The following is a 27,420-nucleotide window of genomic DNA, read 5'->3' on the forward strand; positions in this document are numbered from 1 at the left end:
GATGAAGAGCTCTTCTAAGTATTCATATTTCCATCAACCATCCACAACACAATATTGAAAGTTTATAATGGGTAAAGGTTTGTCGCAATACTATTCAGATTTGGCATGCAAAAGTTTACTGACTTAGATTTCTCATAGGCACGGATAAACTATACGTGAGCTTTCACCAGTCCTAGACCACGTACCAATGTCAAGTTTTCCCATATGCTAATCTTCACATGGAATTCAGATCACCCATTCCGAATGGTCATCTTCTGATGCATTCTCTGCAAATAGTGGATCAAACGTTTCCCAAAAAGCTCCCAATGGCTCATTCAAGCGCCTTCCCTTCAACTTTTGTGCGGCCAGTCTACAACCATTCAAGCATCCAGTCTGTACAGCCGAAGGTACTATATTCGATGTAGAAGTCATTTCGCAATGGCTAGAGAAGCATGGCACAAATCCTATCAATGGAAATCCACTGAATGCGAAAGATTTGATAAAATTGAACTTTGCGCGGAATGGAGACACTGATGCGCAAGAAAGAGGATCTGGTGGCGCCGGAGGGGATGGTAAAGGAGAAATGGTGGATCCAGTTACCTTCAAAGTCTTTACGGATAATACGCATATTGTCGCTATAAGGCACGGTACCGAGGCCAATGTTTTTGCTTGGGAAACTGTCGAAAGATTGAATATCAAGGCGAAGATGTGGTTAGATCTGGTCGACGATCGAGAATTTGGGAGGTCGGACATTATTACATTACAAGATCCACAAAATATCGAAAGTCGAGACCTCAGCAAGTTCAAATTCTTGAAAGAAGGAGAATCCGTTTTGAGCAAAGAACAAGAGGAAGAAAGATCGAAAGGTAGTGTCAATATTAATGCATTGGGAAGAGTTGGAGATAAAGTTTTGAGGGCGAAAGAAGCTGTCGAGAAAGCGAGAAGGGAAAGAGAGGCTGGTGGAGATGTCAATCGCGCAAAGTCAATGATTAAACAAGGATCGACAACTTCCATGGCGAAACCTTCGTTATTACAGGAAAAGAAAATGGCATACAACGCAGCACAATACACAACAGGGAGAGCGGCAGCAAGTTTTACAAGTACGGGCTTGACTCCAGAGACCAGTGGAGAGAGAGCAATTCTTACGGATGAAGAATATATGTTGAAGCCAAAACGAGTTAAGATAAAGGGATATGCCAGAATTGAGACGAATTTGGGATCATTAAATATCGAATTACAAACCGAAACAGCACCTCGCGCAGTATGGAATTTTGTTCAATTGGCCAAAAAAGGTTACTATAATGGTGTATCGTTTCATAGGAATATCCGAAATTTTATGATCCAAGGAGGTGATCCAACAGGAAGTGGTAAAGGTGGTTCGAGTATTTGGGGAAAGAATTTTCAAGATGAATTCGACGGACCTTTAACTCACGATTCAAGAGGTGTAATGAGTATGGCTAACAAGGGAAAAAACACCAACTCGAGCCAATTCTTCATCACCTACAAAGAAGCTAAACATTTAGATCGGAAACACACCATTTTTGGCCGTGTAGTCGGTGGTATGGATGTACTATCTAAGCTCGAAAAGGTGGAAGTAGATGACAAGAGTCGTCCTATAAAAGATATCGTGATGGAAAATGTGGTTGTTTTCGTTGATCCATTTGAAGAATTCCAAAAACAGAAACAGGAGAAAGATGTTGCGGAGAAAGAAAAAGCGGAAATCATGAGGCAGGGAGGAACGGAAGATGATAAGACTACGTGGACTGGTAAACGGATTAGGGGTGATGGAACGGTGGTGCAAAATGAGTCGACGGGCGGAGTGGGTAAATATCTTAAAGCTGGCGGGACGGATAATAATGTTGGAGTTGTAGAAGTGGACGAAGAGGAGGCGCCAGTTAAGAAGAAGATAAAGTCCGGGGGATTTGGGAATTTTGATGCTTGGTAATTGCGGGAAGCGTGTTTATGTTGATGGTCTATTTGACCCCCTGAATTTTACTTCTCGCCTATGGACCAGGGGAAGAATTTTTGCAACACAGGTGAAATATTTAGGGAATGACATGCATGTTCCTCGGTTCAGCCTAGCCATCTATGTAAATTAGAAAGGGAATACATGGAGTCTATGGGGTTTGTTACCAATGATGTATCAGTTTAGCAACTGCCAAAGAGGAAATCTAGGGTATTTCACATGTGCAGTTGAATATCAATGAATAAGCAAGCATGTAAAGCAACTCTGTATTGCAAGTATGTATTGCAAGTTTGTATTGCAAGTATGTATTGCATGTTGAGGTTTATCTTCATAACGCATCTACCGTAAGTTGTGAATGCCATTGTATGAACCAATTTTCCACCCACCTAGCCATGTCTCCGCCCTCCCATATGTGTCAAGGGATTTACAAATGAAGAATCATCATTTAAAACCCTGGATCCAAACGCCCCCACTGTGTATTATTTGAAATCCTTCAAAAACGCCGTCCCATTATTTTGGTACAATTTCCCTGCCATCCTATCTATCGCTTCATGTGAGAGTAATCGTTCAACAAATGTGCCATGTGAGTATTTGTAGTACGACCACCCTTTCTTGGAGCCTTTCTCTTCTTTTCCTTTGCCTTCGGAGCCACCTTGACACGCTTACTTGGATCTTCACTGGCAGGTTTTTGTCCATTTTCGAGAAGCTTTCGAACAAGATCATCGACGCTAGGAAGTTCCGTTCTGTGCCACATGACTTGAAATTCGGATTCGACAGGATGAATCAAAGTAGGATCATTGATCCAAATCATTCGTGCATGATTATCCTTCTTTGTTCTGGTAACCAAAATCTTGTACTCCTTTTCCAACTCGTTGATCGCATCTTCGCAGTCTGGCCAACCATCCTTTAAATCCTTAACACTGACACCTTGAGCATCAGGTTTGTTTTGAAGATATGATAATAAAGCTCCCTTGTTACGAACACCGATGATAGGCCGATGTTTGAATGTGCCAGAATCCCAAGCCTGTACTTTTAACTTAGGATCTGCGATCCATTGAACTCGATCATGTCTCCTGAGAATTTGCGCAATGAGTTGTTTCTTGCTCTGCTCAACGTGTACCTGACTCAAATATTCTAGAATTTCCTGAAAAGTTTTGGGCTCATCTTTCTTCTTCAAGAATTCGATAACGTAGGTGACTTGTGTAAATGCTTCTGTTCCATAACCGGTGGAAGCAGGCTGAGAGTACACGACGTTCGTGGGTTCTCTCTTACGTTTAGGATCCTTGTTCTCACTCTTCGATGTATTTGAGGTGTTTGATGGAGCGGGTGACGGAACTGAAACTGGTGCAGTGGGACGCTTGCTTGTGATTTTAGATGAAGTATTTTGAATACCCTTTGCAAAGGCTGCTTGTTGCTTCTCGAGGAATGAAGACATGATGATGGCTAGTGATATTGAATGTATGGAGAATGAAAGTCTGAAATAGATCCGAAGCCGAAAGAGCTTTATGCGTCTAGGCCGAAGGGATGTCGTACAGCCGTATAATGATTTTGAGGTCCAGATGACGTCGGTGCTTAAGAACTAGGAAGGCTGATGTCGACTACCAGATGCATACGACGGGTAAGGACTGGACAATACAGTATGTATTCGAAATCGAGAGGTGTGGAAGGGTCGAGCGGATTTGGCGCAACTTTTGATGGAGAGTGTTGAGATAAGACAAAGAAGTTATTCAGTGCCTGAAAGACTCCGTACTGTACAGTTGATGAGGCTGAGAAATTACATGGGAGTAAATTTTAGCGCATGTAGAACGTACAGGGCCCAAGCGTGCGCTAAAGGATATCACCCATTCATGTTATCCAATTTTCCCAGGTTTGTATGTATTAGTCAGCGCCTTCCCGTCCTGAAAGCAACATGGAAGCTAGCTTTCAAAGACTGATTGATTCTATTCAAGAAACTGACAACACCGCGATTTGACCATCGTAGGTATTTCAATACGAATTCTTATTGGCATATTCATTCATTCCGAGATTTGGTATGGGCATACAAGAAAAGAAAGGAATTTCATAGATCTCAATCTAATATTGACCACTGGGGTTTCTTTCAACTTTATCACTTACTTACTCTCATCTGCCTTCACTTTCTCAAAGCAACGCGATCAATACAAATTCTCAACCACTCATTTCAAATGGTCCTCTACAAAACACAACCACGAATTGTCTGAAAGAATCTTTTCAAGATGGCGACCGCGGTACTTGATGTCGATTATTTGTCGGCATATTTAAGTGTGCCGCAACAAACTCTGGAGACAGTTGTTGATAATCCTACAGCGGAATTAGTTCGAAGCGTCCTTGAAGCTGTTACCGCAAAAGCACGCGAACATGATGAATTGGCGGCAGATAAACTACGAGTCGATATCGAGCTTGAAAATGCTGTGAGAAGTTCAGAGACGCGCATTGAAGGACTTCGATCAAGTGTGGAAAAGGCGCAGAAAAATGTGGAAGAGTTGAGAACAAAGCTCAATGAGGAGGGTAAGTTGTTTGAATTTTGCTATACCGTGTGGTGATGCTGATTCGTATATTTTCAGAGAATTCAAGGTCTTCTCTCCAAAATGAACTTCAAACCTTGAAATCTACTTCTTCGACGTCGACATCTGAATTAGAAACCTTACGGTCTCGAATCTCTTCTCTCGAATCCTCGAATCGCGACGCATTGGCTGTCATCGAGTCAAAGACCACCGCTAATGGTGCTCTTGCACAAGACTTGCAAAAGCAACACCAAAAAGGATTGGAACTCAGTCAACAAATTACAGCCTTACAACAATCTGTTCAAAATGCAAACTCTGCGGCGTCCAGCGCTAAATTTCGAGAGCAATCTTTGAAACAAGAAGTCGAATTGGCCAAGCGCAACAACGAATGGTTTGAAAATGAATTAAAGACTAAAAGCGCCGAAGCTTTGAAGTACCGCAAAGAGAAGGGTGCACGAATTGCAGAATTACAGCGCCTTAATGAAGAATCCACCTCCAACGTCGAGTCTTTGAGACGCACCGAACAAGCTTTACGAACTAGATTGGATGAAGTTCAAAAGAAGGCAGAGGATTCACTTCAAAAGATACAACAACTTCAAGAAGCAGCTGCAAAAACTGAAGATGGTTTCCGCCAGGAATTGGAAAGCGCACGCCGTCTCGCCGAGCTACAAGCACAACAAACCGAGACACACAGACAAAGATTGAAGGAGGTCGAAGGGGGAGTAGAAAAAATCAAGGATGAAGCTGCCGAGGAAATTGGTAGATGTCAACAAGCAGCTGAGGCGGAACGACAAGAACGTGAACAGGCGGAGCATCGCATTTCAGAACTTGAAGCCGAGATTGATCGACTTGAAGCCCTTGTATCCTCACAACCTCACCCTGGTTCAGTACCATCAACCCCACAAAGAGGATTGAATGGATCTGTGTTTGGAAGATCCGGTTCACCTGCTCAATTTGGTACACCTGGATCTATGCGCAGTAAATCTGCTATCACGGCTACTCAAGCTATTGATGAGCTCTACAAAGTCAAGGGCCAATTGGCTACGGAGAAGAGACGAAGTGAACGACTTGCGGCTGAGATGGAGGAAATGATGCAAGGACTTGAAGCGAAACAACCCGAGTTAGAAGAAATGCAAGCTGAGCATGAACGTCTTCAACAGGAGGTAGTGGAAATGTCGAAGTTCGTTGATCAAACAGGCAAGGAACGTGATAGAGCCAAGAAAGATGTCAGGCGGGCAGAAAGTGAGGCCTCTACAGCACAAGCAGAGGTAAATATCCTTCGACAACAACTCAGAGATCTCAGCGCCCAGATCAAGATGCTTCTTTGTGATTTAGATGCGAAAGAAAGAGGGTTGGAGACTTTGAATGCTAGCGAGCGAGCACAAATGGAACGTCTAGCCCGAGGAGAAGTTAGCGAAGATTCATTAGAAGGAATGACTGACACGGATCGATTTATCAGTCAGAGACTCACCGTCTTCCGCAGCATCAGTCAATTACAAGAGAAAAATCAAGAGTTGCTCAAGATCACCAGAGAACTTGGCCAGAAGATGGAAAGCGAAGAAGCTCAAGCTGCAAAAAATCAAGCCGTTCAAGACCACGAACAAGTACAAACCCTCCAAGCCAAGGTTGAGGACTTGAAAGATGAGTTGAGATCTATGATCACTCGTTCCGAGAGTTATATCAAGGAGAGGGATATGTTCCGTCGCATGCTTCAACACCGAGGACAACTACCAGCCAATTCTGATCTCCAATCCATGTTTGGTCAATCAGTGGATGGCAATGGTGTCATGTCAACGATTGAAAATCCAAATCAAAAGGACAATGCTAATTATGCAGCCTTATTGCGTGAGTTGCAAGGCCACTTTGATCAATACCGGGAAGAACAAACCGTTGATCGACGCACTCTCAGAGAGCAAACAGAACGACTGTCATCAGAGAAGAGCGCACTTCAAGCAGAGATTTCCAAGGCTAGTAGTCAATTAACTCTTGCAAATGAACGCTACGAAATGTTGCACTCTAATTACACATTGTTGCAGACAGAAAATAGCGAGTTGCAAAAGCGCTCTCAAATTCTTTCCGAGGCTGCTGCCAAGCAAGATTTGAGGACACAGCAAGTAGCAGAGGATTTGATTGAAGCTAGGGGATTGGTGGAGAGCATGCGAAATGAAACCGCCAACCTAAAGGCCGAAAAGAAGCTTTGGAAAGACATCCAGGATCGTCTCAGTCAGGACAATGAGAATCTCGCCAATGAACGCAGCAGACTCAACACACTTATTGCCAATCAACAAACTCTTCAAAATGAACGCGAATTATCCGAATCCGAGACTAGAAGAAGATTACAGACCCAAGTCGAATCGTTGGAATCGGAATTGAATTCCACAAAGCGAAAGCTTAATGATGAGGTTGAAGAGAGTAAGAAAGCTCAGTTGAGGAAGGAGTATGACTCTCAGCAAAACCAAAAGCGGATTGATGAGCTTGCAACTAGTCTCAGCCAGGCAAGAGAGGAACTTGTTGCAGCACAGACATCACGCGATCATCTCCAAGCTCGAGTAGATGAATTGCACATCGAACTCAAGAGTGCAGAGGAACGTGTTGAGTTATTACAACCAAGACCTACACCACGACCAGGAACCAATGCTCAGGAGACGGTTGGACAAGATGCAAACGCCGAAGACGAATCTTTAAGTCGCGAACAAGAGTTGGGAATTGAGCTTTCAGAGTTGAAGAGAGATTTGGAACTAGCGAAATCAGAGCTTGAGAATGCAAAGAATCAAGCGGAACAATTCAAGTCTATCAGTCAATCATCTGAAGAGGAGCTACAAAGTCTCAATGCTACATTGGATGAGGCCCGCGAGGAGATGGATAAGATCATCGAGGAGAAAGATGCAAAGATTCGCGAACTTGAACAACGAGCTGAAGACATTTCTACCGAGCTCACTAATTCAAACAATGAGTTGACAGCTCTTCGAAACCAACAAGGTGAAGTTGCTAGACAAGCTGAAGAAGAGAAGTCACGACTCGAGGCAGAGATCTTACGCTTGAAGGATGAGCAAGAGAAGGACTCTGCAGCCGCCAAATTCCATCAAGAAGACCTTCGTGCCCAAGCAGCCATCGCTACCAAAGCTCAACAAGATTACGAGTATGAACTTGTTAAGCACGCCGAAGCTGCTAAACACCTTCAAACTTTACGCGTTGAATATAATCAACTGAAATCAGAGTCAGCAACATTGAAAGCGGAGGCTGAATCTGCCAAGGTCACTTTGAGCCAAAGTGAAGCATCTTGGGAGGAACGACGTGAACAGCTCGAACGAGAGATGGTTGAGTTAAAGACTAGACGGGACGATGTCAATGCACAGAACAAACTTCTCCACCAACAGTTGGATAGTGTTTCTTCACAAATCGTTGCTTTGCAAGAATCCCGCTCTAATGCACCGGGTGCATCCGAAGCTGGATCGCCAACTGCGGAGGGAACAAATGATCGTACGTTAGAAGGTTTGCGTGAGTTGAATACATATTTGAGACGCGAAAAAGAGATTGGCGAGGTTCAATATGATATCAAGATTCAAGAAGCCAAACGTCTACAACAGCAACTCGAATACACTCAGGCTCAACTTGACGAAGCTAGACTGAAACTCGACCAAGAGCGACGTTCCCATGCTGATGGTGGTAAATCCTCCATTGCACACAAGGATCTAATGGACAAACTCAATGAGCTCAATCTTTTCCGCGAAAGTAGTATTACCTTGCGTAATGAGGCCCGCCAAGCTCAATCTCAACTTGCGGATAAAACTAAACGTGTTGAAGACCTTCTGGCACAAATTCAACCATTGGAGACTAAGGTTCGTGAATTGGAACATGGTAAAGAAACTATGGAGGGTGAAATGCATCTATTGCAAGAAGATCGTGATCGTTGGCAGAAACGTAACCAAGATATACTTTCCAAGTACAACCGAATCGACCCTGCTGAGATGGAACAAATGAAGGAGACTATTGAGACTTTACGAAGTGAGAGAGACGCTCTGTTGGAGGAACAACAACCATTGCAGGAGAAGGTACAAACTTTGGAAAGTTCCATGGAGAATGATAGAGCACAGTGGCAAACCACCCGACAAAAGTTGATTGAGCAAGCCAAGGAGAGGAACCGCACTTTAACGAAGGATAGGAATGATCGAGCTGCAGAAAGAGATGTGGCAATTTCTGAGAGAGATTCCCTTCAAGAACAGCTCACTTCTCTACAAGGACAACTTCAAACTGCTGTGGAAGAAAAGGAAGCAGCAGAAGCCAAACTTCTGGAAGTGGAACAAGAATTGCATGAAGTTAAAACTCAGCGTGATCAGGCATTGGCTAATGCTGTTCAATCTGTTGCTTCACCCAAGACCCCCTCTGCACCTCCAGTAACGAATGGATCGGAAAGTAACGAAGCTATCAATGCACAACTTGTTGAACTTCGTAAGGAACGTGATCAAGCAATCTTGGAGAAGCAAGCTCTCGAGGAACAAATCACAGAACTCAAGCAGCAACTTGAAGCTGCTAATTCAGAGAGAGATAATGCCATCGCCGACGCCGCTGAAGCACGATCACAACAAACGGCACAACCATCCGATGCCCGAATGGATGATGGTGCTGATGAGGGACAGATTGATGAAAATCAAAGTGGTATCTCAGAAGAAGAGAGAAAGGCATTGGAGGCACGTATAGCCGTTGCTGAAACTATGGCTAAGGAACGTGATGAGAAGGCAAAGGAAATTGAAGAATCTATGGAAGCTACACTCAAGCAACGTTCCGACAAGATGAAGGCAGCTTTGAACAAGAAACTTGGCGAATCCAAGGAAGCTCTTAGAGTACAACTTGAGGCTGATTTCAAGTTAAAACTCGAGCAAGAAAAACAAATTTGGCTTGCAGAGAACAAAACTGCTGATTCATCAGTTCCACCACCTACTCCATCTGCTCCTAAGATTGAAGAAAATGCTGTTCCAGCTACTCCCGCCACTCCAAGTAAAGCTGCTGCACCATCGGCTGATGGCTCAGATCTTTCAGATGACCAAGTTCGACATCTCTTGTCAACAAATCCAACAATCAAGAGTATTCTTGCTAATAATTTGAAGAAGTTACTTGAGAAGGAAACTCAGAAACTTAAATCAGAGCAAGATAAATTGGTAACTGAGAAACTTGCCGAAGAAAGAAAGAAGGCAGAAGCTACTTTGTCCGAAGTTCAAGCAAAGGCTGAAACCAGTCAAGCCCAGGCTGTTTTGATGGCAGAGAAGAAGTCATCATTGAAGCTTAACATGTTGGATAACAGGGTGAAAAATGCGACTGCAAAAATCACTGTCGTTGAGAAAGCTGCGACTGATACTCCCGAGAAACCTGTGGGTGAGGTTTGGGAGGTTGCAAAAAATGCTAAACCACCTCCACCAACACCAGCTACTACACCGGCCACAGTTTCAATCCCGAGCCATCCAGTTCCATCACCGGCAAATGTTACAACAGCTGCTGTACCACCCACAAACGTAACCGGAGCCCAATCCAATAGTGCACCCGTGGAAGCTACTAAGGTTGAGGAGGCTGAACCCCCGAAGAGTAGTATCCCTTCTGGCCCACGTCCAATCACTCCATCTACCAATGGTGCCTCTTCACTGCCCGTCAGTAACATTCCATCTGTAAGCAACACTTCTAAACCTCCAAATCTTTTACATCTAATCCTAACGAAATATAGGCCCCTCAAGTAGGAAATCAATCACGATTACCACAAATGCGTGGCGGTAATCAAAATCGTGGAGGTGGTAATATAGGTGGGGGTGGTCGTGGAAGTATTTATCAACAATCACGTGGAGGAGCCGTTGGTAGAGGAAGAGGTAATCCTACGGGACGGGGAGGAATGAATGCAGCAGCTCAGAATTTCAGTCCAAATGCGCAGCCTGGGCAAAAGAGACCTGTACCAGAAGGTGGTCAACAAGGAAATGGAGGAAAGCGTCCTAGAGGGGGAGGAGGAAGTAATTAGTTGATTGGCAAAAGTTGAGCTATATTTGCTTGTATTATATTTCAGAGTTGCATAGTCCTTGCTTGACCTTTTCCTTTTCTTTTTCTTTCTTAAAGAGTTATGGATCTTTTTAGGAGTTACGGAAATCATGTATGAAGAATAGTAGCATAGCTATACCTATGATGAGTATGGAGGCAAACGAATATCAGGAGTATAAGAGAAATCAAAAGGGTATCATTGATATTTAGATAAATTGCTAGGAACAAGCCTCCTAAGCACATCCACGTGTCGACCGATCATCTTCATCTTGAGGCCTTCCACACCACTTTTATCTATTCTACGTAATCCATTTCCATATATCACTGTGTAATCTGGAATAACCTCATCTTCTTCAACCTCACACATTGGTCCAATCTTGCAATGCTAGGTAAAGTATATTATTAGCGTGTCATAGTACCTTTTTACTTGCGAAATTCATACCTTTCCTATGACAGCCCCTCTTCCCACCTTTGCATTGATCTCAATGAGACTTCCTTGTCCCACGAATTTTGCCTCGACAATAGCTCCAGTTTCTATTATAACGCCATTCTCCAATGTGACACCTGAAGCTTGTTCTTCGGATGGAAAATTCAACATGCCAATTGAACTACGTTCGCCAATGACACATTGTGTACCGATTGTGATGGGAGCAAAACTGCTATTCAATTTTGTACGTGGATGAAGAATGGTGTGTCCTCGGATGGATATAAGGTTTGTGCCAATGAGAGAAGCATGGTCTGCGATGGTGATATTACTTGAGAATGAAATCGGAGGTTTAGGAGGTGGAGGGAGCATGGAAGCTCGTTTGGCGGAGGACATGATTGATGGTAGGCGGTGTCAAGGCTTGAAATGTAGAATGTAGGTCGTCTTTGGCAAGGTAAATGGGTACTGGGAAATGCTGGTGAGTGCTGGTGCGTGCTGGTGAATATTGGTAAATACCGGCCAATACTGGCCAATCACTTGTTGTATTTATAAACCCGAACACGAATTCGAGACTTGTGGAGGTGGTTGATGTATCTGCTAGAGGGTCAACATAAGTTGTGGTGAGTTAAGTTTGTTCCTGATGGTACGGAGTATAGCAAAGCGTCAGGTATTGGTAGAATGGGCAAATCATATCCATTCTTGCCGCTTACTTCTATAAAATCTCTGGATATTCATCAATCTCCAAAGTACTCCAGTATATTCGGATGATAACTCAAAGAAAAAGAAATTCAAAAGACAACATTATACAACACCATTTGTTTCATATGTGGAGTAATAGTAATAGCAAAGTAATAGTTGAAGTGATATATATGAAATACATATAAATTTTAAAGTTCCAGATTCAAACGTACCAACGGAAGTTTTCGGCTATCGCCACCACTTTGTAGCTTTGTCACTTCGACCAATCAAACATTCATGATTTCTATGATGACTTGAACTATTCGGAAATATTTACAACCTCAACTTCCCCCCAATCCGATCACTCTCCACTCACAACAACGCTCAATTGAGCACAAAATACACATCGAAAATGCTTTCGCGAAATGCGCCTTCTGCAAAGGCAGCCTCTACACTTTCAAATCGAATCCTTTCCACCTCTACAACAACAGCACGATTAACTCCTTCGATTTCTTCAATACAACAATCTAGAGGACTTGCCACAGTCGCAGATACACCACCTCCACCAAAGAAGACACAATGGGGTGGATTAAGAGATCAAGATAGAATCTTCCAAAACTTATATGGGCATCACGGAGCGGATCTTGCGAGTGCGAAAAAATATGGTGATTGGCATAGAACGAAGGATATTCTCGCAAAAGGTCATGATTGGGTATGTTGGAGAGGTTTGCAACTGTGAAGGATAGAAGTTGACATCCGAAATAGATCATCTCCGAAATCAAGGCTTCAGGTTTGAGAGGTCGTGGTGGTGCTGGATTCCCTTCTGGTATGAAATGGGTAGGTTTGATGTTTCATAAAGTAAATGGATGAAGCTAAATTATGATAGTCATTCATGAACTTCAAAGGATGGGAAAATGACAACAAACCAAGATATCTCGTCGTAAACGCAGATGAAGGAGAACCCGGAACTTGCAAAGACAGAGAAATCATGCGAAAGGATCCCCACAAACTTATCGAAGGATGTTTGGTTGCAGGAAGAGCAATGAACTGTACGGCGGCATATATTTATATTCGTGGAGAATTTTATCACGAAGCCACCGTTTTACAACGTGCGATTCAAGAAGCGTACAAAGATGGATTGATTGGAAAGAATGCTTGTGGTAGTGGATATGACTTCGATGTTTATGTTCATCGTGGAATGGGAGCTTACGTTTGTGGTGAGGAAACATCTTTGATTGAATCACTCGAGGGTAAACCAGGAAAGCCTCGTCTCAAGCCACCTTTCCCTGCTGCTGTTGGTCTCTTCGGATGTCCATCAACCGTAGCAAATGTCGAAACTATTGCTGTTGCACCAACAATTTGTCGAAGAGGTGGAGATTGGTTCGCTTCCTTTGGTAGAGAACGAAATGCTGGTACCAAACTCTTCTGTATCTCTGGTCACGTTAACAACCCATGTACCGTTGAAGAAGAGATGAGTATTCCTCTCAGAGAACTCATTGATAAACATTGTGGTGGTGTTCGTGGAGGTTGGGATAACCTTAAAGCTGTTATTCCTGGAGGATCATCTACACCAATTTTACCAAAGGATGTTTGTGATGACCAATTGATGGATTTTGATGCATTGAAGGATAGTCAATCTGGTCTTGGAACAGCAGCTGTTATCGTTATGGATAAGAGTACTGATGTTGTACGTGCCATCTCAAGATTGAGTCATTTCTATAGACATGAATCTTGTGGTCAATGTACACCATGCAGAGAAGGTAGCAAGTGGACTGAACAAATCATGAAGAGATTTGAAAAGGGTCAAGGTAGAGTACGTGAGATTGATATGTTACAAGAACTTACAAAGCAAGTTGAGGGTCATACTATTTGTGGTATGTATATCTCTTCCTCATATGATGAATTTGACTAATCAATATAAATAGCTCTCGGAGAAGCTTTTGCATGGCCTATTCAAGGTCTTATTAGACATTTCAGACCAGAGTTAGAGGCAAGAATGAAGGATTATGCAGAGAAGAATGGAGGTTCAGCATTGGCTGGTGGATGGGACAATAATGCATTACAACAAGGTAAACTTATTTCACCTGGTCAATAAATCAGGGAGTGAAGCGGAGCATGAATTGGGGAGTGAATGGAATAGTGAACTGTTCATAGGGGGATGTAAATGTATTTATTGATTTCAAGCATGGGTGCTTTTTTTCAATTGGAAGCCAATATTTTAGTTCATTTGATTTTTGAGATGTGAAGTTTAATCCTATGTTTGGAATAATTACCTGTATGTGAGTTATGAGATTTAGGGTTAAAATAATATTCATACGGTAAGGGATAATATAATACATACACAGGATCATATCATAGATACCCTTTCCAGGACATGATTAGGATGTTCCTAGCTAAGCGACTTGGAGTGCCACCTCACTTTTTTACTCCACAAAGAACTTTTGGAATTTATTATCACAACAATAATTACCACTTGGGTGTAGGTGCTTGAACTACTTTAACCTGACACGGTCCCGCGAAGAAGGAAGATCAATAGAATGGGTGTTTTAAAACATGTGGTGGATTTTGCTTCAGATGCTGGTATGGTCTTTGTCCTTTACATCTTCCCCTGTTGCCCCCTTACCGCTTCCTACTCTTCTGAAATCACGTTTCGTATCCTCCCATCCAATATACAAAGATTTTGACTAATTTTATATCCAATGAGAAGCCGGCCTAGAAAAAGCTCTAAGGTTGATACAAGCTTTGTGTCAGATATGTGCATTTTATCCGACGGTTTTGGGGTGGGTGTTGTTGGGGTTGGGAATTGGAATGGGGAGGAGAGGTGGAGGGGGGAAGGGGGGTGTAGATGTAGATGGGAAGATGCAGGTGCAGGTGCAGATTGTGGAGAGGTTGTGGAAGGCGAGGAGAGAGCTTGCTGTTGGTATGTTTTGTTTCTTATTTAATAGGGAGATGGAGTTGAGTGGTGGGTAATGGGGAGATAAGGGAATGAGGGGATGATGGGATGATGGGATGATGGGATGACCAACGAGACGATAGAATGAGAGGATGAGGGAAGACTTGGGAAGCGGAGAGGATAATTCGAAATTCGGGAATGAGCTACTTGTACCAGTGTGCGAGAATCACATCTAATCTCTCCTTGACTTTGTATCTCAAAGTCAAGAACCATCGTTCGAGGTGGGATGAAGAGGGAATTTTGTCCACCATATTCTCTCTTCTTATTTAAAGAAAGAATCCACGAGCGAAGCGATCACCGAAAAAGTGGATTAGAACAAAGAGCTTAAACTAACATCCACACAGGACGTCGTTATATGCGTTTCTTTCGCTTCATCAAGAATTTTTCAAAAGCATGGGATAGTTTGTTAAATGAAGATGGAATGAAGATGATGATTAATGTGGGTAAATCGGGATTTATGGGTGCTTATTTGGGATGTGAGTTTTTTCTTTTTCTTTTTTTGTTCTCTGCTTTCACGTTCTTATTTTCTTGCACTTCTCCGTTTTCTTATACTATTATGCTCCTACATTCTTATATTAATGCACTTTTACTTTCCAATTCTCTTATAAGGAAATTGACTAATCATAACTTGCTCAAACAGTGGAAAGTCTCACCATTGTAAGTACTAACCATCAAACTACCTACTGAGTATCTTCATTACCAACTCCTCAAGAGAGAATGGCTCAAAAGGCAAGTAAGAAAAATTACTAATTACATTTTATAAAACAGTTGGATATAATGGGTGTATGTAATACCCCCTGGTCCTCAACATGTACCCTTGAAGGCAACAAATTTTGGTTCTATTCGCTGTGTATATCGATATTTGGAGAGCTATGGGATCTTTACCATCTACTTGTCAATAATGATACAGCCTCAAAGTCCAATTCACAGGACAACTCACATGATTCAGATCTAGCAACAAAATCAGCCGACACAACACAAATTGTCATGGGACAGTCAGAGAAGAATAAGAAAAAGGGAAAATCCAAGACCCAAGTATTTCTCAAAATTTTCGAGAATACAGCCGACCTTTTTCTACCTGGAGCGGTAACAGGGTGGATTGTTAGTGATAGGGGTGTTGTAGGTGTGGCGACTGTTATTAGTACAGTGCTTAGCTCGAGGGATATCTGGAGGAGAGTTGGGGATCAGGAAGTGAGAAATGAAGGGGGGAATGGGGAAAGACAAAAGCGGAGGTAGTAAAAATGAGAGGATGGAGGAGGACAGAGAGATAAAGGACGAGATCTCAGCTTGTTTTACATGTATATGAGTATTCATGAGATATTATGTGCTCATTAAACAATGAAAAGAAGTAATAAGATTGCTATCTCTTTGAACTTAATCAAAATCATTTTGAACTCAATCAAAATCGTTTTAAACTTATTTATAATTCTTTAAGTCATATATCAGCTATGCATAATGATTGAGAGTGAATCACTACATAGCGACAACGAGGTGTGAGGATTCACTTGATCTAAAACACAATGTAAGGAGTCAAATAAGAGGGAGTAAATCAGATAAATTTTAGGTCTATAGGAGAAAGAATCATAGATACTAATAAACTTTCTTGTCACATCACTCATATAGCATTTTCCCGCGCACAATATCAGATTACTATCATAATAACATTTACAATATTATAATATCAAGTCATGAAAACTTCAAAGTAACTTTGAGAACATATTAATTTCTAATATTATTCCTATCCCCAACTATAATAGTAACTCCAAATAGAGTATGAATTCCTACAATGAGGTGAACAAATACACCGTCTTCCCCCAGACATCCCAAACCTCTAAAGAGGTGATCCAAAATTAACACCTTCACACGCCAATAATGATCAAATGATCTATGGGCAGTATACCTCAACTTCATCCTCCTCCCTTTTCTCTGGCACCACCAAATCACCCTTCGCCTCTTCAACTTTTGTCTCTTTTGGTTCCTTTCCTGATATCTCATCAGTCTTTGGAGGGTCGGTACTAGAGAACTGTGTAGTTTCATCAACGGAGAGACCTCCATTGATGACTCTAGTCACAACCTTTCCCTTGGATTCCAAACTCTCCTTTTTTGAGAGAGCGACTATGTACTTTTCGCGCGTGTCGGGGAACTTCTTGGCGAAGTCTCCAGCTGGGTCTGTGATTCCATCATGTGAAACATCAGCGAAGATACGCATTGTTTCCATTTCTTTTGTGAGTATCTGAATCTCATTTTCTTCACTGGGTAGAAGGGAGATGCCTTCACCAATAGATGGTACCTGAGTTGGGACTTGTCCTGATGTTGGCTGCGAGCCAGCACCCAAAGATGCAAATGCATTATTAGATCTCTGTGCTCTTTGCTTATCTGTACGCAGGATGTAGGATGGAAGAGGTCCACCATTACCGATTTCTCGGTATTGTTCTTTGATGATAGCTTGTTTGTCGATATTTCTAGGTAGGTTGGACGCGTGACCTGGACTGTCGCGAAACTGGAGAGACTTCTCCTCTGATTGTTTCTTCTACCTTAAATCTTCTTTTAACATTTCGTACTTCTGTTGGTTCCTTAAACAGAAAGCTTGCAAATGTGGCTGTTCAGGGGTGCGGATAACTGGGTCTCCCATTACCCAAAAAAGCATGTCTGATATGGGTCTTGATATGTTCACACCAGAAAAAAGCCAGATCTGTAAAAACTCATATGCTGCTTGAAGTGCGTCTCGTATCTCTGAGGGTACCTCTTCGATCGTTTGATATTCTTCAAATGTTTGAACTAGAAGAATGAGAACAGTCTTGCCCTCTATCTGTAAGTAATTATTGGCAAACTGAACTCCGAAGAATTTTTGGCACTCTTTGACGTGTTCGCCATGTAGCCCTACAAATTGGCTATAGACTTGCTTGATTTGGGCCTTGACCAATACGCTGTAGTATGGTTGCCATTCACCGACACGAGTGGGCAGTGTGTGGATGAGGGGTCCACTCTTATCGATGCCTTCTCTTTGTCTGGCCTGGGACTTCTATCTCTCTTCTCTTGGTTGACCCTTTGCACTAGTGTACTTGGGTTTTCCGGAATTCTTGGAGGCTATGCTGTATTGTGTCTGATTAGAAGACTTGACTACTGAAGAGCCTTGACTCCATTGTCCAACAGGTGCAGCAGCGAGACGCTGGGCTGGTCCACTGCCAGGAGTTGGGGCATAAATCGATGGGGTATTCATGGCCTTCAACTGCTGATATAAACTTGGATCACCTAATTGGCTCGGCATGGGGTGCTGCTGGCTTTCTTGAGAATTATTGGCGAGGTTTTCTTGAGATTTCTTCATGGGGCCCTCTTGGGGTCTCTATGAGGATTCATGATGAATGCTGCTTTCTTTCGATTGGTTGGCTTTGCCAGTAGTAGCACTGATGCGTTCAAGCATCATTTTTGCAACCTCTGGACTATTTTTGGTCATAGCCACCCATTGTTCTGCAGTAAAATTGGGAAAGATGGCAGCGGTCTGACTTTGCTGTGGTGTTGGGGTCGACTGGTTGACTAATGGAGTTTCTGGGTGTGGTGCGACTCTTTGAGTCTCTGGCTCGCTGCTGGGTGTGACTTGAATAGCCTCTTGTGGTTGCTCTGGAATTGTCTGTAGAGTAAACTCTTCTGGAAATACCTTCTCAGCTTGCTTCTTGCCCCCTGTCAAAAATGTTAGTGTATTTTTGAATTGAAAAGCGGAAGAATACACACAAAAGTAGTTGCAAAAACTATTGGCCAAGATGAGCTGTAGTTGATCTGGGGTAGCTTGAGGGTGTTTCTCTGGGATCTTCATCTGTAGGTGCTTTCGGATTTCTTGGAAGTCGTCTTCTGATACTGTGCCTTGATTGTCTCCATCTCTTAATGCTTTCTCTTTGATTTTCTGTATGAGTCTCCCCAGGTTTACCATTTTGATGGCGGTGTATCGTGGTTCTTTGGGTGTTGTTGTTGTTGTGATTGTGGTGGTGTTGTTGATTGTTTAGATCGATGGAATTTTAGAGACTTCATATTATTCACCGTGTGAAATTTTTCATTGGCTTCGCTTGTAGCCTTGTAACCACAAGTTGATAGCCTTATGAAGGTGAAGATGAACATTTATATTTCTATTCTAATACTATAATTTTTATCTACCTCATATGATATTCGAACTCACATTATGTCAATCATATGTATTATCAGTAATGATCAATTTCTGCCTATAACTAAAGAATACAAAGCTACTTTAACATTGTATGCCAATTCGAAACATATTATTAGTCGGAAAGAATCCTTGGAGTTGTGATATATTGTAGAAGCGCGTCTGAACAAATGTGTGTCGTCCAGTCAGCATAGACCATTTGAGCTATTTTTGAAGTTCTTAGCCGCCTTGTACTTGCACAAGCAGCCTTGTGAATTCAAGAACATCACCACACCACATCATATTCATGCAAAGCACACAAATACTTGCATAACATTTTAAAAGATTATCTACATAATAAATAAAAGATGGTTAGACCTGCCAAAGAGGGGAACCCCAAGAAATCAATGAGAGGAGTCAAAAGCACCAAGAAGACCGCCCAGAAGACCACCAAGAGAACGCTTCCAGAGTCTGATAACGATGAGCTACCCCAGAAAAAGAAATCTAGACGATCCAGACGACTTGATTTAGACGAAAGCGAAGACGAAGGCGAACATTCAAAAGGGAACACTAGCAACAATGAGAATACAAACTGCGAAAGTAGAGATTCAGAGAACGAAGAAGACGAAGATTGGCGACCGGAATTCTTCTACAATCAGGATATTCACGATGCCATCGACCATCATTGGTCCGCAAGAGATGAGGCGATTTTGAAAGCCTCAACACTCGAAGAAATTACTCTTTGGAGAAAGTGTCTCCAGTTTCATCAGCGCCCACCGGGAGATTTCCTTCCCCGATCACAAGGAGTCACTACTGTTGCCAGCAATATAGAATTTGGATCTACCGAAATACCCAATACAAATTGGGCCACTTCAGTGTGTGCCAAACTCAGCAAGCTCATATTACTACCGCCATTTCGAGAAGTGTGCAAGGGAAGTCATAGGTTCCTCATTTATTGCGTGCTATTAGCGATATCGACTAGACTCGGTCACAAAGCCAGTGATCCTGGACTGGATAGATGCAGAGACAATAGGTACTATTCGGTGTTTGACTGTATAGAAAGTTTGCATGATGACCACGGCCACCCCCTCAGCATTCAGCTTAGCAAAGCGATGGAGGATCAAATCAAAGACAGCCTTCAAGCAGAAGGATTTTATAATCTACCAGCGTATTGGGAGTTTTCAAAATGCATCCCAAAAGTTATCGGCCGCAAAAACAAAGCTAAGAACCAAACCGATCTCGTCGGTCGAGCAGATTTGATAGCAATTGCCGACGCATGGGATATGTTTGCGAAGAAGGAAGAGAACTTTATGTTGTTGACCGTGGATCAAATATCGAACCTTTATGGGCACATAACAAACTCGAAGATGACGACGAAGAGTATTTTGCAAATAAAGAAACTATGGATCGTCAAGGGCCGAATGGAACAGGTTCAAATTAGACGAGACCTCAGTCCAGAGATCCGAGGATCTCCAGACATTGACGACGAGGATGATACTTTGGGCCAGCCCAGGATATCCGCATTCCACCCAATATTTAACAATAAAGTGCCTAAAGCTGTAGACATTCACCAAGATCAATTTCCATCGGATAGATTTCATATGGAGAGAAGGCCAAAAACAACACCATGTGGAGTAAGCGTCATTCAAGAGGAACCTGATGAGGAGCAGGCTGATGAAAGCGGTGATGGATCAACCACTTTGATGCAGAAAACATGGACTGAGGATGGCCAATTTACTGGCTTAGGTTCAAAAGCCCGACTGAAGGCATGGAGAGAGAAACGGAGGACTGATTGACAGCTCTTTTGAGTGGTGGTCACGGGATACTCTCATTTGAGGGTGGGAGGCGGTGATGCGATGGAAAAGATGGTTATGGAATGAAATCTGATACCTTTTTTGAGGTCGAAGATGGTTATGGTTGTGGGGAGATTATGAGAAGGCTACTCGTACCTCTTTTGAGGTCGAGATAAAGGCGTCGTACTGCCAATCGTTGGATTTCCAGGAATGCATGAATAAACACTGTAAGCATGTATCAAGTGAGGTTCAAGAAATTTGACTGTGCACGAGACTTCGCCTACGCAATCGCTTGATTACCCCAAGCAACCTCCGCTGTTTGACTTTGTGATTTCCTTGAATGCATCAACAAATAAAAATTCCACCACCATCACAAAATGGCAAATATTCCAGAATTCGATATTGATATCTTTTCGAACTCAGGAGGAGATCAACCATTGCAGAAAACAAAACAGATCTCAGAACCCGTCGCGAACACAGGCACAATGCCTTTACAGAATTCAATTGATCTTCCCATTTTACCAGGACCTCCTTCGAGTACACCAATTGGTCCTAGAACTCAGACACGAACAGCACAATATGGAATGCCGCAGAGAACACAGATAGACAATCAGAGCCATTATAGCAATTACAACCAGAAGAATGATAGGAACCATGCGACCCGACCGCCAATTTCACACAGAGGTCGCGGCGTTCGTGGCATGTCCCGACAGATTCGGCATACGAAAGAAAAGATATTTTGCCCTAGGTGCTTGAAAGACGACCATAAGCTCAAAGATTGCGTCAACTGTTCCCACGATGGATATATGGACGGTTGTCCAAAATGCGGGACACTTGACCACCAATTTTTCGAATGTCATATGTCATTGAAACCAAACGAAGAATATCATTTTACAAGACATTGTAGGAGAAATAGACCACCTTGGAGATTGAGGAAGGATCACAGAGATTGCCGAAAAATACTTGATGGCAAAGATATGAGCGAACCTGATGACATACCCTGGACGGCTGCGTTTTCAAAGAGAAACATCAACAGCGTCCTGCCAAGAACAGTCGTAGATCCTGCCTGGCAGAATTACGACTCAGTACCAATGCAGATATCAGAGTCACAGCAGCATCATATCCCGGGGTTCTCCACACAATGGAGTTGGGATAGGACAAAGTTCACTACGCCACCCAAGAAACCAAGTTCACTTGGTCAATTTCGAAGACCATCCAACCAGAATCAAGAGGATGAATATGATGGAAGCTATTACGCAGATGATGAAGTTCCTGGGTACATTCCCGATGGAACAGAAGATGATACTGATTGGCCGTCAAAGGACTTGGTCGTTAGAGAGTGGACGATGAGACAAGAAAAGGTTAGAAAAAGTATTCCAAGACTGCGAGCACAGCCCCCACCGTCCTCAACTCAAGCTGTCAATATCAGTATCAAGAAAAGAGGGATTAGTATCACGAGTGGTGATGCTCGCATACAGATCAATGTTGACGGTAACGAAACATTTGAAAGTACACCAGAAACAGAAACCTTCGAAGTAGCGCGTAAGCGTACATCAAATGAGGCAGCATTAGAAGAATCTAGCCGCAAAAAGTTCCGTCCCATGGAAGATGCCTCTATAGATGTGAACCTACTTAATCGGGTCAAAGATCGAGTCAGCCTAAATCAAACTAGGTTGGATTTTATGGATGTTGATTCCACAGAACCATCCCGTATAGAACCGATAGCACCACGTCGTCGCATGCCGGGGTCAGAAAGCATAGAACCACCGCGCAGGCGTTTACCAGGTTCCGAAAATATAGAACTCAATGAGCGAGATAGGCAGAGGCAACCTGACACCATCAAGTATCGAGCTGGTATAATGGGCGACTATCAGGTGTACAAAAAATGCATCAAGTGTGGTAGCACCGAGCACCTATCATACCAGCCGGCTTGCCCACTCCATAGGTCAAACCAAAAGTAAAGTCAGTGGATGGTTGGACTATTCCTCATTGGAGGAAGGGGGATATGGTTATGGAACGTTCTTATTTGAGAATGGAAGACATGTAAAGTTTAATCTCATTGGAGAATCTAGGTGAGGGCAGTGGTTATAGCTGGAATATGTTCTCATTGGAGAATGAAAGGGAATATGGTGAACTGAGGGCCAAACGAAAATTGAAGTTCTCATTTGAGAATGAGCTTGTACCCTTTCATTCTCATTTGGGAATGTAGTAAAGATGGCGGTTCGAGAGGCGGTTGTGAGGAGATGACGTTGATTTTTAGTGAATGTGGGGCATGCAAACATTATGTAATGCAATGCAGCTGATATGTAAGCGCCCTACAAGTTTCTAGCTCGTACTCTACCATTCAATGTACATTTCATCTGGTGATCATTCAAGTGATTCTCGTCTTATTACCTTCTTGGTATTCCATACTCTTCGAGTATGATTGAGTAAGCTTCCGAATTCTTCAGGTACATCTAGTAGCCTTTCACATATTCACATTGCACCTCTACCTTATCTCAATCACATTCTACTACTGTGCCACATTTCCAGTTTACTGTGTCCAAATCGATCGAAATTTGAAACGGAAATTATAATTGTTTAAAATATAATAATCATTCCGACTAGATGAATAAATTCATTTTACGTGAATCACAAAGAAAATATTAAAATTTTAAGTCGAATGAAATGAAACCTAATATAATATCTATAATTTATTCCTCGCTATCTACATGCTCTCAATTCTATATACAAATAAGAAAGAATTTATTAGGGGGCAAGAGCCCTACTATATACATCAAGCACATTACTAGGTACTAGTGGAACCAATAGTAAGGGTCAATTTAGTACTAGCCTTCAAGTCTCTCGAGCTAGCACCAACAGTGATAGTGTAGTCGCCGGAAGCGATGGCCCAGGCTTGAGCTGTGGCATCCCAATAACTAATATCACGTCTGCGAAGGCTGAAAGCAATATCTGCTGACTCTCCAGGGGCAATGTTGACCTTTTCGAAGCCTCGAAGGATGCGAATGGGTTGTTCAGCCTCATCGGGGAAGCTAATGTAGAGTTGGGCAACTTCAGCGCCAGCTACAGTACCACTGTTTGAGACACTGGTAGTAACATTAAGAACATCATCCCAAAGATCAGCTTCACCACCAAGACCGAGCTGCCCTGAGGCGTACTTGTATGTAAGAGCAGTTTGATTGACAATGGTAGCAGTAACCTCGGTACTGTAAGTGAAGTTGGTGTAGGAGAGACCGTATCCGAATGGGTAACGAACGGTGATGTTCTTGGAGTCGAAGTAACGGTAGTCGAGGTATACTCCCTCAGTGTAGTCGCATTGCTCTTCTTCGCAAACGTCGAACTCGGATGGGTAATCGGTGGCATTCTTAGGAAGAGTGTACCCAAGCTTGGCACTAGGGTTTACATCACCGTAAAGGACATCGGCAATCGCGTTTCCAGATTCTTGACCCAAAAGACCACTGTAAAGAACCGCAGTGACATTCTCGTGCTCGATCCAAGCATCTAGGATTCGTGGACCAACAGTGTTTACAACCACAATGGTGTTATTACAATTGTCGGCAACTGTGGTGACCATAGTATCCTGCTCATCATTGGAGAGTTCACTACGGTCAGCACCCTCTCCAGAGTCTGCATTGATAAAAACGAGGCAGACTGCAGAGTTCAAAGCATAGTTTGAAATGGAAGGGGATAATGCTGTGCCTGAGCCTAAGTTACCGAGATTGACAGAACTTGTGGAACCGGAACTAGAACCGGGGCCGGAACTCGAGCTGGAGTTGGAGCTGGAGCTACTATTTCCGGGAGAAGTACCGGTTGTGGCTGTCGTACCGGTGCTGTTATCGTTTGTAGTTGGCATACCACCTCCAGTAAAGCCGCCACCCATACCGCCACCCATACCACCAGACGAACTAGAAGTGTCTGTGTATGTGCTATATCACGAATAAGTTAGTAACCCAGAGGCTACAAGGAATTAGAATATTAACTTACTTGTTGAGAACCCACCAAATCATCGATCGATCAGCAATTGCACGAGCGCTGATGGCCTGAAAAGGAGTGACGAGATACGAGAGCGATGGCTGACCAGATCCACCAGGGCCAGCAAGATGACCTTGGTAGGTATCGGCAGGAGTTCCTTGAACACTGAAAGCTCGGTTGGGACCAGCCATAGCAGGGCCAGCATGGGCTCCAAAAAGAGAGATGGTGCGAGGCTTACTCAAAGGTAAACCTCGACCCGTACCATCTTGAGTGTTCTTGACAAGGACAAGTGCCTCACCGCCAACCTGTCTTATCACATCGGCGTGATCTTCACGGACATCACGATAATCAGTGTAACCCGTCTCCGAAGGAATAAGACCATCATCAAGGCCAGCAAAGTAGTATCCGATGACATTGCGAACAGCCATATCATCTAACCTCTCTTGCGTAAAGCTTCCATTGGCGATACCAGCTTCGAGAATTTCCTCTGACCATAATGAGGATGATCCATAGTCCAGACCACCATTGGCGGAGCCGAAAGAGGTAGATTGAGCACCTTGGTCAGGAGTGACCATACCTGGGAAACCAATGGCAGTCTTCAAGTAGTTGTTGAGGAGTTCGGAGTTTTCGCAAGAAAGGGTGTTGTTGACCTTGTTCATAGCACACATAGCAGCCATCACTAAGATTAATGTTAGTTTTGATCATTCGTTTACAAAGAACTTAACTTACTTCCGGACTTGACAGCGTCAGCAAAGGGCCAGAGGTAGACTTCACGAGTTGTCTTATCATCTACGTTGCTCGAATATCTGTTGGTAGAAGATCGGTTCGTCTCCTGTTCATTGAAGAGAAAGTGTCTACCAGCCGTGACAACACCAGCACTGTTTATGCCAGAAATAGCTTTTCCCATGGCGATACCATTCAAGTATGGGTCAGCTGCGAATCCTTCACCATTACGGCCTCCATAAGCTACACGTCCCATTGGACTAGAGATAGGCCCATCTGCCAGACTTGCACCTATAGCATAGAACTCCTTTCCAAGGGCTGAAAAGTTTTCAAGAAACAGTGTACGATTCCAGGTCATGCTCACAGCCTGAGGTGTGCTGAAACCTGAAACGAAAAAGTTCATGTTAATTCCAACTGCACCATCCTTCGATGCTAAGGGAGTCCATGTTACGTTGTCGCTATCGATGGACTGGCCGGTGATGATGGCGATTTTCTGGGCGTTGGTCAAAGAAGATATGAAAGTAACAGCTTTCTCGTAGGCATCAGAGGCAGCCCCCAAGTTTACGTTGCCATCTGAAAGGAGACCTGATGAAGAAGTAGATGTAGTGGTGGAATTACTGGCACAAAGGCCGCTGGTAAAGAATGAAAGCGCCGAAACGACACTGAGGACTTGATGGCCCTTCATGTTTAAAGAATGGATGTGATGTAAATGTTAGTGATTTTTCAGATCATGGCGTCTGAACTTGTCTTATATATCTTTGAACCATAAAAGGTACCATCGATCATTCTTCCCCATCCTCCTTAAATTAAAGTTGTTTAGCGGGGTGGCCTAAAAAAGATTTAGAGGAGTTCGAATAGTGAAGGATGTCACTGGACACGAATCTTGCCGCTAATTGTGACTAAATGCCTTTTTTTATATCACCATGGGTTTGGCAGAAGACCAGTTTCTGGTCTGTATATCAAGGCTTCAACTGCTTAGATTGTACGCTTCATATTAAAATGGACAAGAACCTCCGAGTGACATTCATTAATGGGGAGCATTATTGCTTGTAGCCTCTCGCCGAACATATTCCAACCATGGGGTATCATGTTGCGACGAGTGGGTAGCTGTAATACCATATCAATTTACGAAGACCGACTGCCACGGTCAATGCATGGTTGGTCTCAGAGCTCTTCTACATGGTGGGCCATATAGATCTCGACTAAGTTTGGCAACGACCATCTCAATTATCAACCAGACCTGCACCCAGCGAACACTTTGCGACGTGAAACAAGACTCCTAGTGTCATGTAGCGTCCATAGGAGCTGTCAACTAGCTGGTACGCGTGTAAATAAGTGTGGACGAGTGTGGACGAATGTGGACGAATGTGGACGGGTGACGAAAAACGCGGAGCCTTATGACTTTGTTAAATTCGTTGGTATGCTCTGCCATTTGTGATTGGATAGCATATGCGGCCACTCCACTACGCCCATGATGCTTATAATTGATTTCATGGAATTAAGGTGTTAAACAGAAAGGTTGGAAGTACAAGTACCGTAATCGGTGGACGCCGGCATTACGATCTCTAGTTAAACACCGAGCGCCAAGACAGCCCATATAATCTAAGCTTGATCAAGAAGACATACGCTACTATTATGATTTGAGAACTCAAAAAGTTTATTTTCCCCGAATCATTAGGTAGTATAAGCTTAAATGTAGAGAAGTATACACATAATTGTGACCAAGTGTAGTTGGTTGTTCAAAATTACCAGAAAACAACTAATTTTTGATAATGTTCACTTGACTCTTTATGCGCCCTGAAAGCCTTATAATGTAGGGTATGAAAGCCTAATTATTTACTTGAAATATTGTAACTGACGAAAAAATTGCTTGATAGTAAAAGCAATAAAGGGGGCTTAGGGTAAGTGATGAAGGGCTGTCAGAAAAGGCTTGTGCTTTTAATGATCCACCGCTATTCCGAGGGCCCCCAATAATAAGGTTACTGCATGATTCTAAAACATTGCAGTGCGCGTACAGATTCGTAAGCTTTATCACGGAGCCCGGGAAACACTGCAAGATAGAACTAATCACTGGATTTTCTTCGAGCTCGAACGAATCATACCCTGCAACGGCAGATATATTAACGCATTCTAGGTGCCCGACGGCGATGACGCTAGAACAAGGGCAGCAGCTAGTTAATCTTGTAACTAGATCGAAATCGCACCGTTTTACGCCACAGCTCAGTTCATCCCAAGAATGTTGCGACGGCCAATTCAGCCATTA

At 43.1% G+C, this 27,420-nt stretch overlaps 10 protein-coding genes across 11 annotated transcripts; 6 read left to right on the forward strand and 4 right to left on the reverse strand.

The window, feature by feature from the left end:
- BCIN_08g06740 (hypothetical protein) lies at positions 1-2,197 on the forward strand. Its single transcript, XM_024694797.1, has 3 exons — positions 1-77; positions 139-155; positions 230-2,197. Exons 1-3 carry the CDS (start codon positions 68-70, stop codon positions 1,922-1,924), a joined length of 1,722 nt encoding a protein of 573 aa, XP_024550590.1. The 5' UTR covers positions 1-67; the 3' UTR covers positions 1,925-2,197.
- Positions 2,198-2,215: 18 nt separating this feature from the next.
- On the reverse strand, positions 2,216-3,810 carry Bctfa2. The gene has a single exon (XM_001549635.2). It carries the CDS (start codon positions 3,378-3,380, stop codon positions 2,487-2,489), a length of 894 nt encoding a protein of 297 aa, XP_001549685.1. The 5' UTR covers positions 3,381-3,810; the 3' UTR covers positions 2,216-2,486.
- An 83-nt stretch (positions 3,811-3,893) lies between these two features.
- Positions 3,894-10,612, forward strand: BCIN_08g06760 (hypothetical protein). The gene is made up of 3 exons (XM_024694798.1): positions 3,894-4,471; positions 4,528-10,124; positions 10,181-10,612. Exons 1-3 carry the CDS (start codon positions 4,180-4,182, stop codon positions 10,463-10,465), a joined length of 6,174 nt encoding a protein of 2,057 aa, XP_024550591.1. The 5' UTR covers positions 3,894-4,179; the 3' UTR covers positions 10,466-10,612.
- A 46-nt stretch (positions 10,613-10,658) lies between these two features.
- Positions 10,659-11,751, reverse strand: BCIN_08g06770 (hypothetical protein). Of its 2 annotated transcripts, XM_024694799.1 has the most exons (3): positions 11,617-11,751; positions 10,925-11,500; positions 10,659-10,867 (listed from the first exon to the last, which is right to left on the reverse strand). In XM_024694799.1, the coding sequence occupies exons 2-3, from the start codon at positions 11,300-11,302 to the stop codon at positions 10,679-10,681; spliced, it is 567 nt and encodes a 188-aa protein (XP_024550592.1). In that variant the 5' UTR covers positions 11,303-11,500; positions 11,617-11,751; the 3' UTR covers positions 10,659-10,678. The 2 variants fall into 2 exon arrangements, with proteins under 2 accessions (XP_024550592.1, XP_001549683.1); XM_001549633.2 differs by having other exon boundaries at positions 10,925-11,751.
- Positions 11,752-11,831: 80 nt separating this feature from the next.
- BCIN_08g06780 (hypothetical protein) lies at positions 11,832-13,909 on the forward strand. The gene is made up of 4 exons (XM_001549632.2): positions 11,832-12,296; positions 12,350-12,421; positions 12,471-13,458; positions 13,510-13,909. The coding sequence occupies exons 1-4, from the start codon at positions 11,997-11,999 to the stop codon at positions 13,677-13,679; spliced, it is 1,530 nt and encodes a 509-aa protein (XP_001549682.1). The 5' UTR covers positions 11,832-11,996; the 3' UTR covers positions 13,680-13,909.
- Positions 13,910-14,027: 118 nt separating this feature from the next.
- Positions 14,028-15,924, forward strand: BCIN_08g06790 (hypothetical protein). Its single transcript, XM_024694800.1, has 5 exons — positions 14,028-14,164; positions 14,292-14,504; positions 14,882-15,013; positions 15,178-15,194; positions 15,306-15,924. Exons 1-5 carry the CDS (start codon positions 14,122-14,124, stop codon positions 15,771-15,773), a joined length of 873 nt encoding a protein of 290 aa, XP_024550593.1. The 5' UTR covers positions 14,028-14,121; the 3' UTR covers positions 15,774-15,924.
- A 322-nt stretch (positions 15,925-16,246) lies between these two features.
- Positions 16,247-18,538, reverse strand: BCIN_08g06800 (hypothetical protein). Its single transcript, XM_024694801.1, has 2 exons — positions 18,267-18,538; positions 16,247-18,215 (listed from the first exon to the last, which is right to left on the reverse strand). Exons 1-2 carry the CDS (start codon positions 18,460-18,462, stop codon positions 17,881-17,883), a joined length of 531 nt encoding a protein of 176 aa, XP_024550594.1. The 5' UTR covers positions 18,463-18,538; the 3' UTR covers positions 16,247-17,880.
- A 159-nt stretch (positions 18,539-18,697) lies between these two features.
- On the forward strand, positions 18,698-20,696 carry BCIN_08g06810 (hypothetical protein). The gene has a single exon (XM_001549629.2). The coding sequence runs from the start codon at positions 19,038-19,040 to the stop codon at positions 20,463-20,465; it is 1,428 nt and encodes a 475-aa protein (XP_001549679.1). The 5' UTR covers positions 18,698-19,037; the 3' UTR covers positions 20,466-20,696.
- A 104-nt stretch (positions 20,697-20,800) lies between these two features.
- Positions 20,801-22,782, forward strand: BCIN_08g06820 (hypothetical protein). Its single transcript, XM_001549628.2, has one exon. It carries the CDS (start codon positions 20,840-20,842, stop codon positions 22,421-22,423), a length of 1,584 nt encoding a protein of 527 aa, XP_001549678.2. The 5' UTR covers positions 20,801-20,839; the 3' UTR covers positions 22,424-22,782.
- Positions 22,783-23,130: 348 nt separating this feature from the next.
- Positions 23,131-26,455, reverse strand: BCIN_08g06830 (hypothetical protein). The gene is made up of 3 exons (XM_024694802.1): positions 25,164-26,455; positions 24,447-25,113; positions 23,131-24,388 (listed from the first exon to the last, which is right to left on the reverse strand). Exons 1-3 carry the CDS (start codon positions 25,840-25,842, stop codon positions 23,251-23,253), a joined length of 2,484 nt encoding a protein of 827 aa, XP_024550595.1. The 5' UTR covers positions 25,843-26,455; the 3' UTR covers positions 23,131-23,250.
- Between the last annotated feature and the right edge of the window lie 965 nt (positions 26,456-27,420).

Source organism: Botrytis cinerea, chromosome 8 (assembly GCF_000143535.2).
Source record: "Botrytis cinerea B05.10 chromosome 8, complete sequence".
Classification (NCBI taxonomy): domain Eukaryota; kingdom Fungi; phylum Ascomycota; class Leotiomycetes; order Helotiales; family Sclerotiniaceae; genus Botrytis; species Botrytis cinerea.

Coding starts and splice junctions, on each gene's coding strand:
- Bctfa2 (XM_001549635.2), bottom strand. CDS start 3,380: ATGTCTTCATTCCTCGAGAAGCAACAAGCAGCCTTTGCAAAGGGTATT.
- BCIN_08g06780 (XM_001549632.2), top strand. CDS start 11,997: ATGCTTTCGCGAAATGCGCCTTCTGCAAAGGCAGCCTCTACACTTTCA. Junction 12,297..12,349: donor TCGCAAAAGGTCATGATTGG/GTATGTTGGAGA, acceptor CATCCGAAATAG/ATCATCTCCGAAATCAAGGC. Junction 13,459..13,509: donor TGAGGGTCATACTATTTGTG/GTATGTATATCT, acceptor CAATATAAATAG/CTCTCGGAGAAGCTTTTGCA.
- BCIN_08g06760 (XM_024694798.1), top strand. CDS start 4,180: ATGGCGACCGCGGTACTTGATGTCGATTATTTGTCGGCATATTTAAGT. Junction 4,472..4,527: donor AACAAAGCTCAATGAGGAGG/GTAAGTTGTTTG, acceptor GTATATTTTCAG/AGAATTCAAGGTCTTCTCTC. Junction 10,125..10,180: donor CCGTCAGTAACATTCCATCT/GTAAGCAACACT, acceptor AACGAAATATAG/GCCCCTCAAGTAGGAAATCA.
- BCIN_08g06830 (XM_024694802.1), bottom strand. CDS start 25,842: ATGAAGGGCCATCAAGTCCTCAGTGTCGTTTCGGCGCTTTCATTCTTT. Junction 25,114..25,163: donor TGACGCTGTCAAGTCCGGAA/GTAAGTTAAGTT, acceptor CATTAATCTTAG/TGATGGCTGCTATGTGTGCT. Junction 24,389..24,446: donor ATTTGGTGGGTTCTCAACAA/GTAAGTTAATAT, acceptor TTCGTGATATAG/CACATACACAGACACTTCTA.
- BCIN_08g06810 (XM_001549629.2), top strand. CDS start 19,038: ATGGTTAGACCTGCCAAAGAGGGGAACCCCAAGAAATCAATGAGAGGA.
- BCIN_08g06770 (XM_024694799.1), bottom strand. CDS start 11,302: ATGTCCTCCGCCAAACGAGCTTCCATGCTCCCTCCACCTCCTAAACCT. Junction 10,868..10,924: donor GAGGGGCTGTCATAGGAAAG/GTATGAATTTCG, acceptor TACTTTACCTAG/CATTGCAAGATTGGACCAAT.
- BCIN_08g06800 (XM_024694801.1), bottom strand. CDS start 18,462: ATGGTAAACCTGGGGAGACTCATACAGAAAATCAAAGAGAAAGCATTA. Junction 18,216..18,266: donor TAGTTTTTGCAACTACTTTT/GTGTGTATTCTT, acceptor CATTTTTGACAG/GGGGCAAGAAGCAAGCTGAG.
- BCIN_08g06790 (XM_024694800.1), top strand. CDS start 14,122: ATGGGTGTTTTAAAACATGTGGTGGATTTTGCTTCAGATGCTG. Junction 14,165..14,291: donor GGATTTTGCTTCAGATGCTG/GTATGGTCTTTG, acceptor TCCAATGAGAAG/CCGGCCTAGAAAAAGCTCTA. Junction 14,505..14,881: donor GAGGAGAGAGCTTGCTGTTG/GTATGTTTTGTT, acceptor ACATCCACACAG/GACGTCGTTATATGCGTTTC.
- BCIN_08g06820 (XM_001549628.2), top strand. CDS start 20,840: ATGGCAAATATTCCAGAATTCGATATTGATATCTTTTCGAACTCAGGA.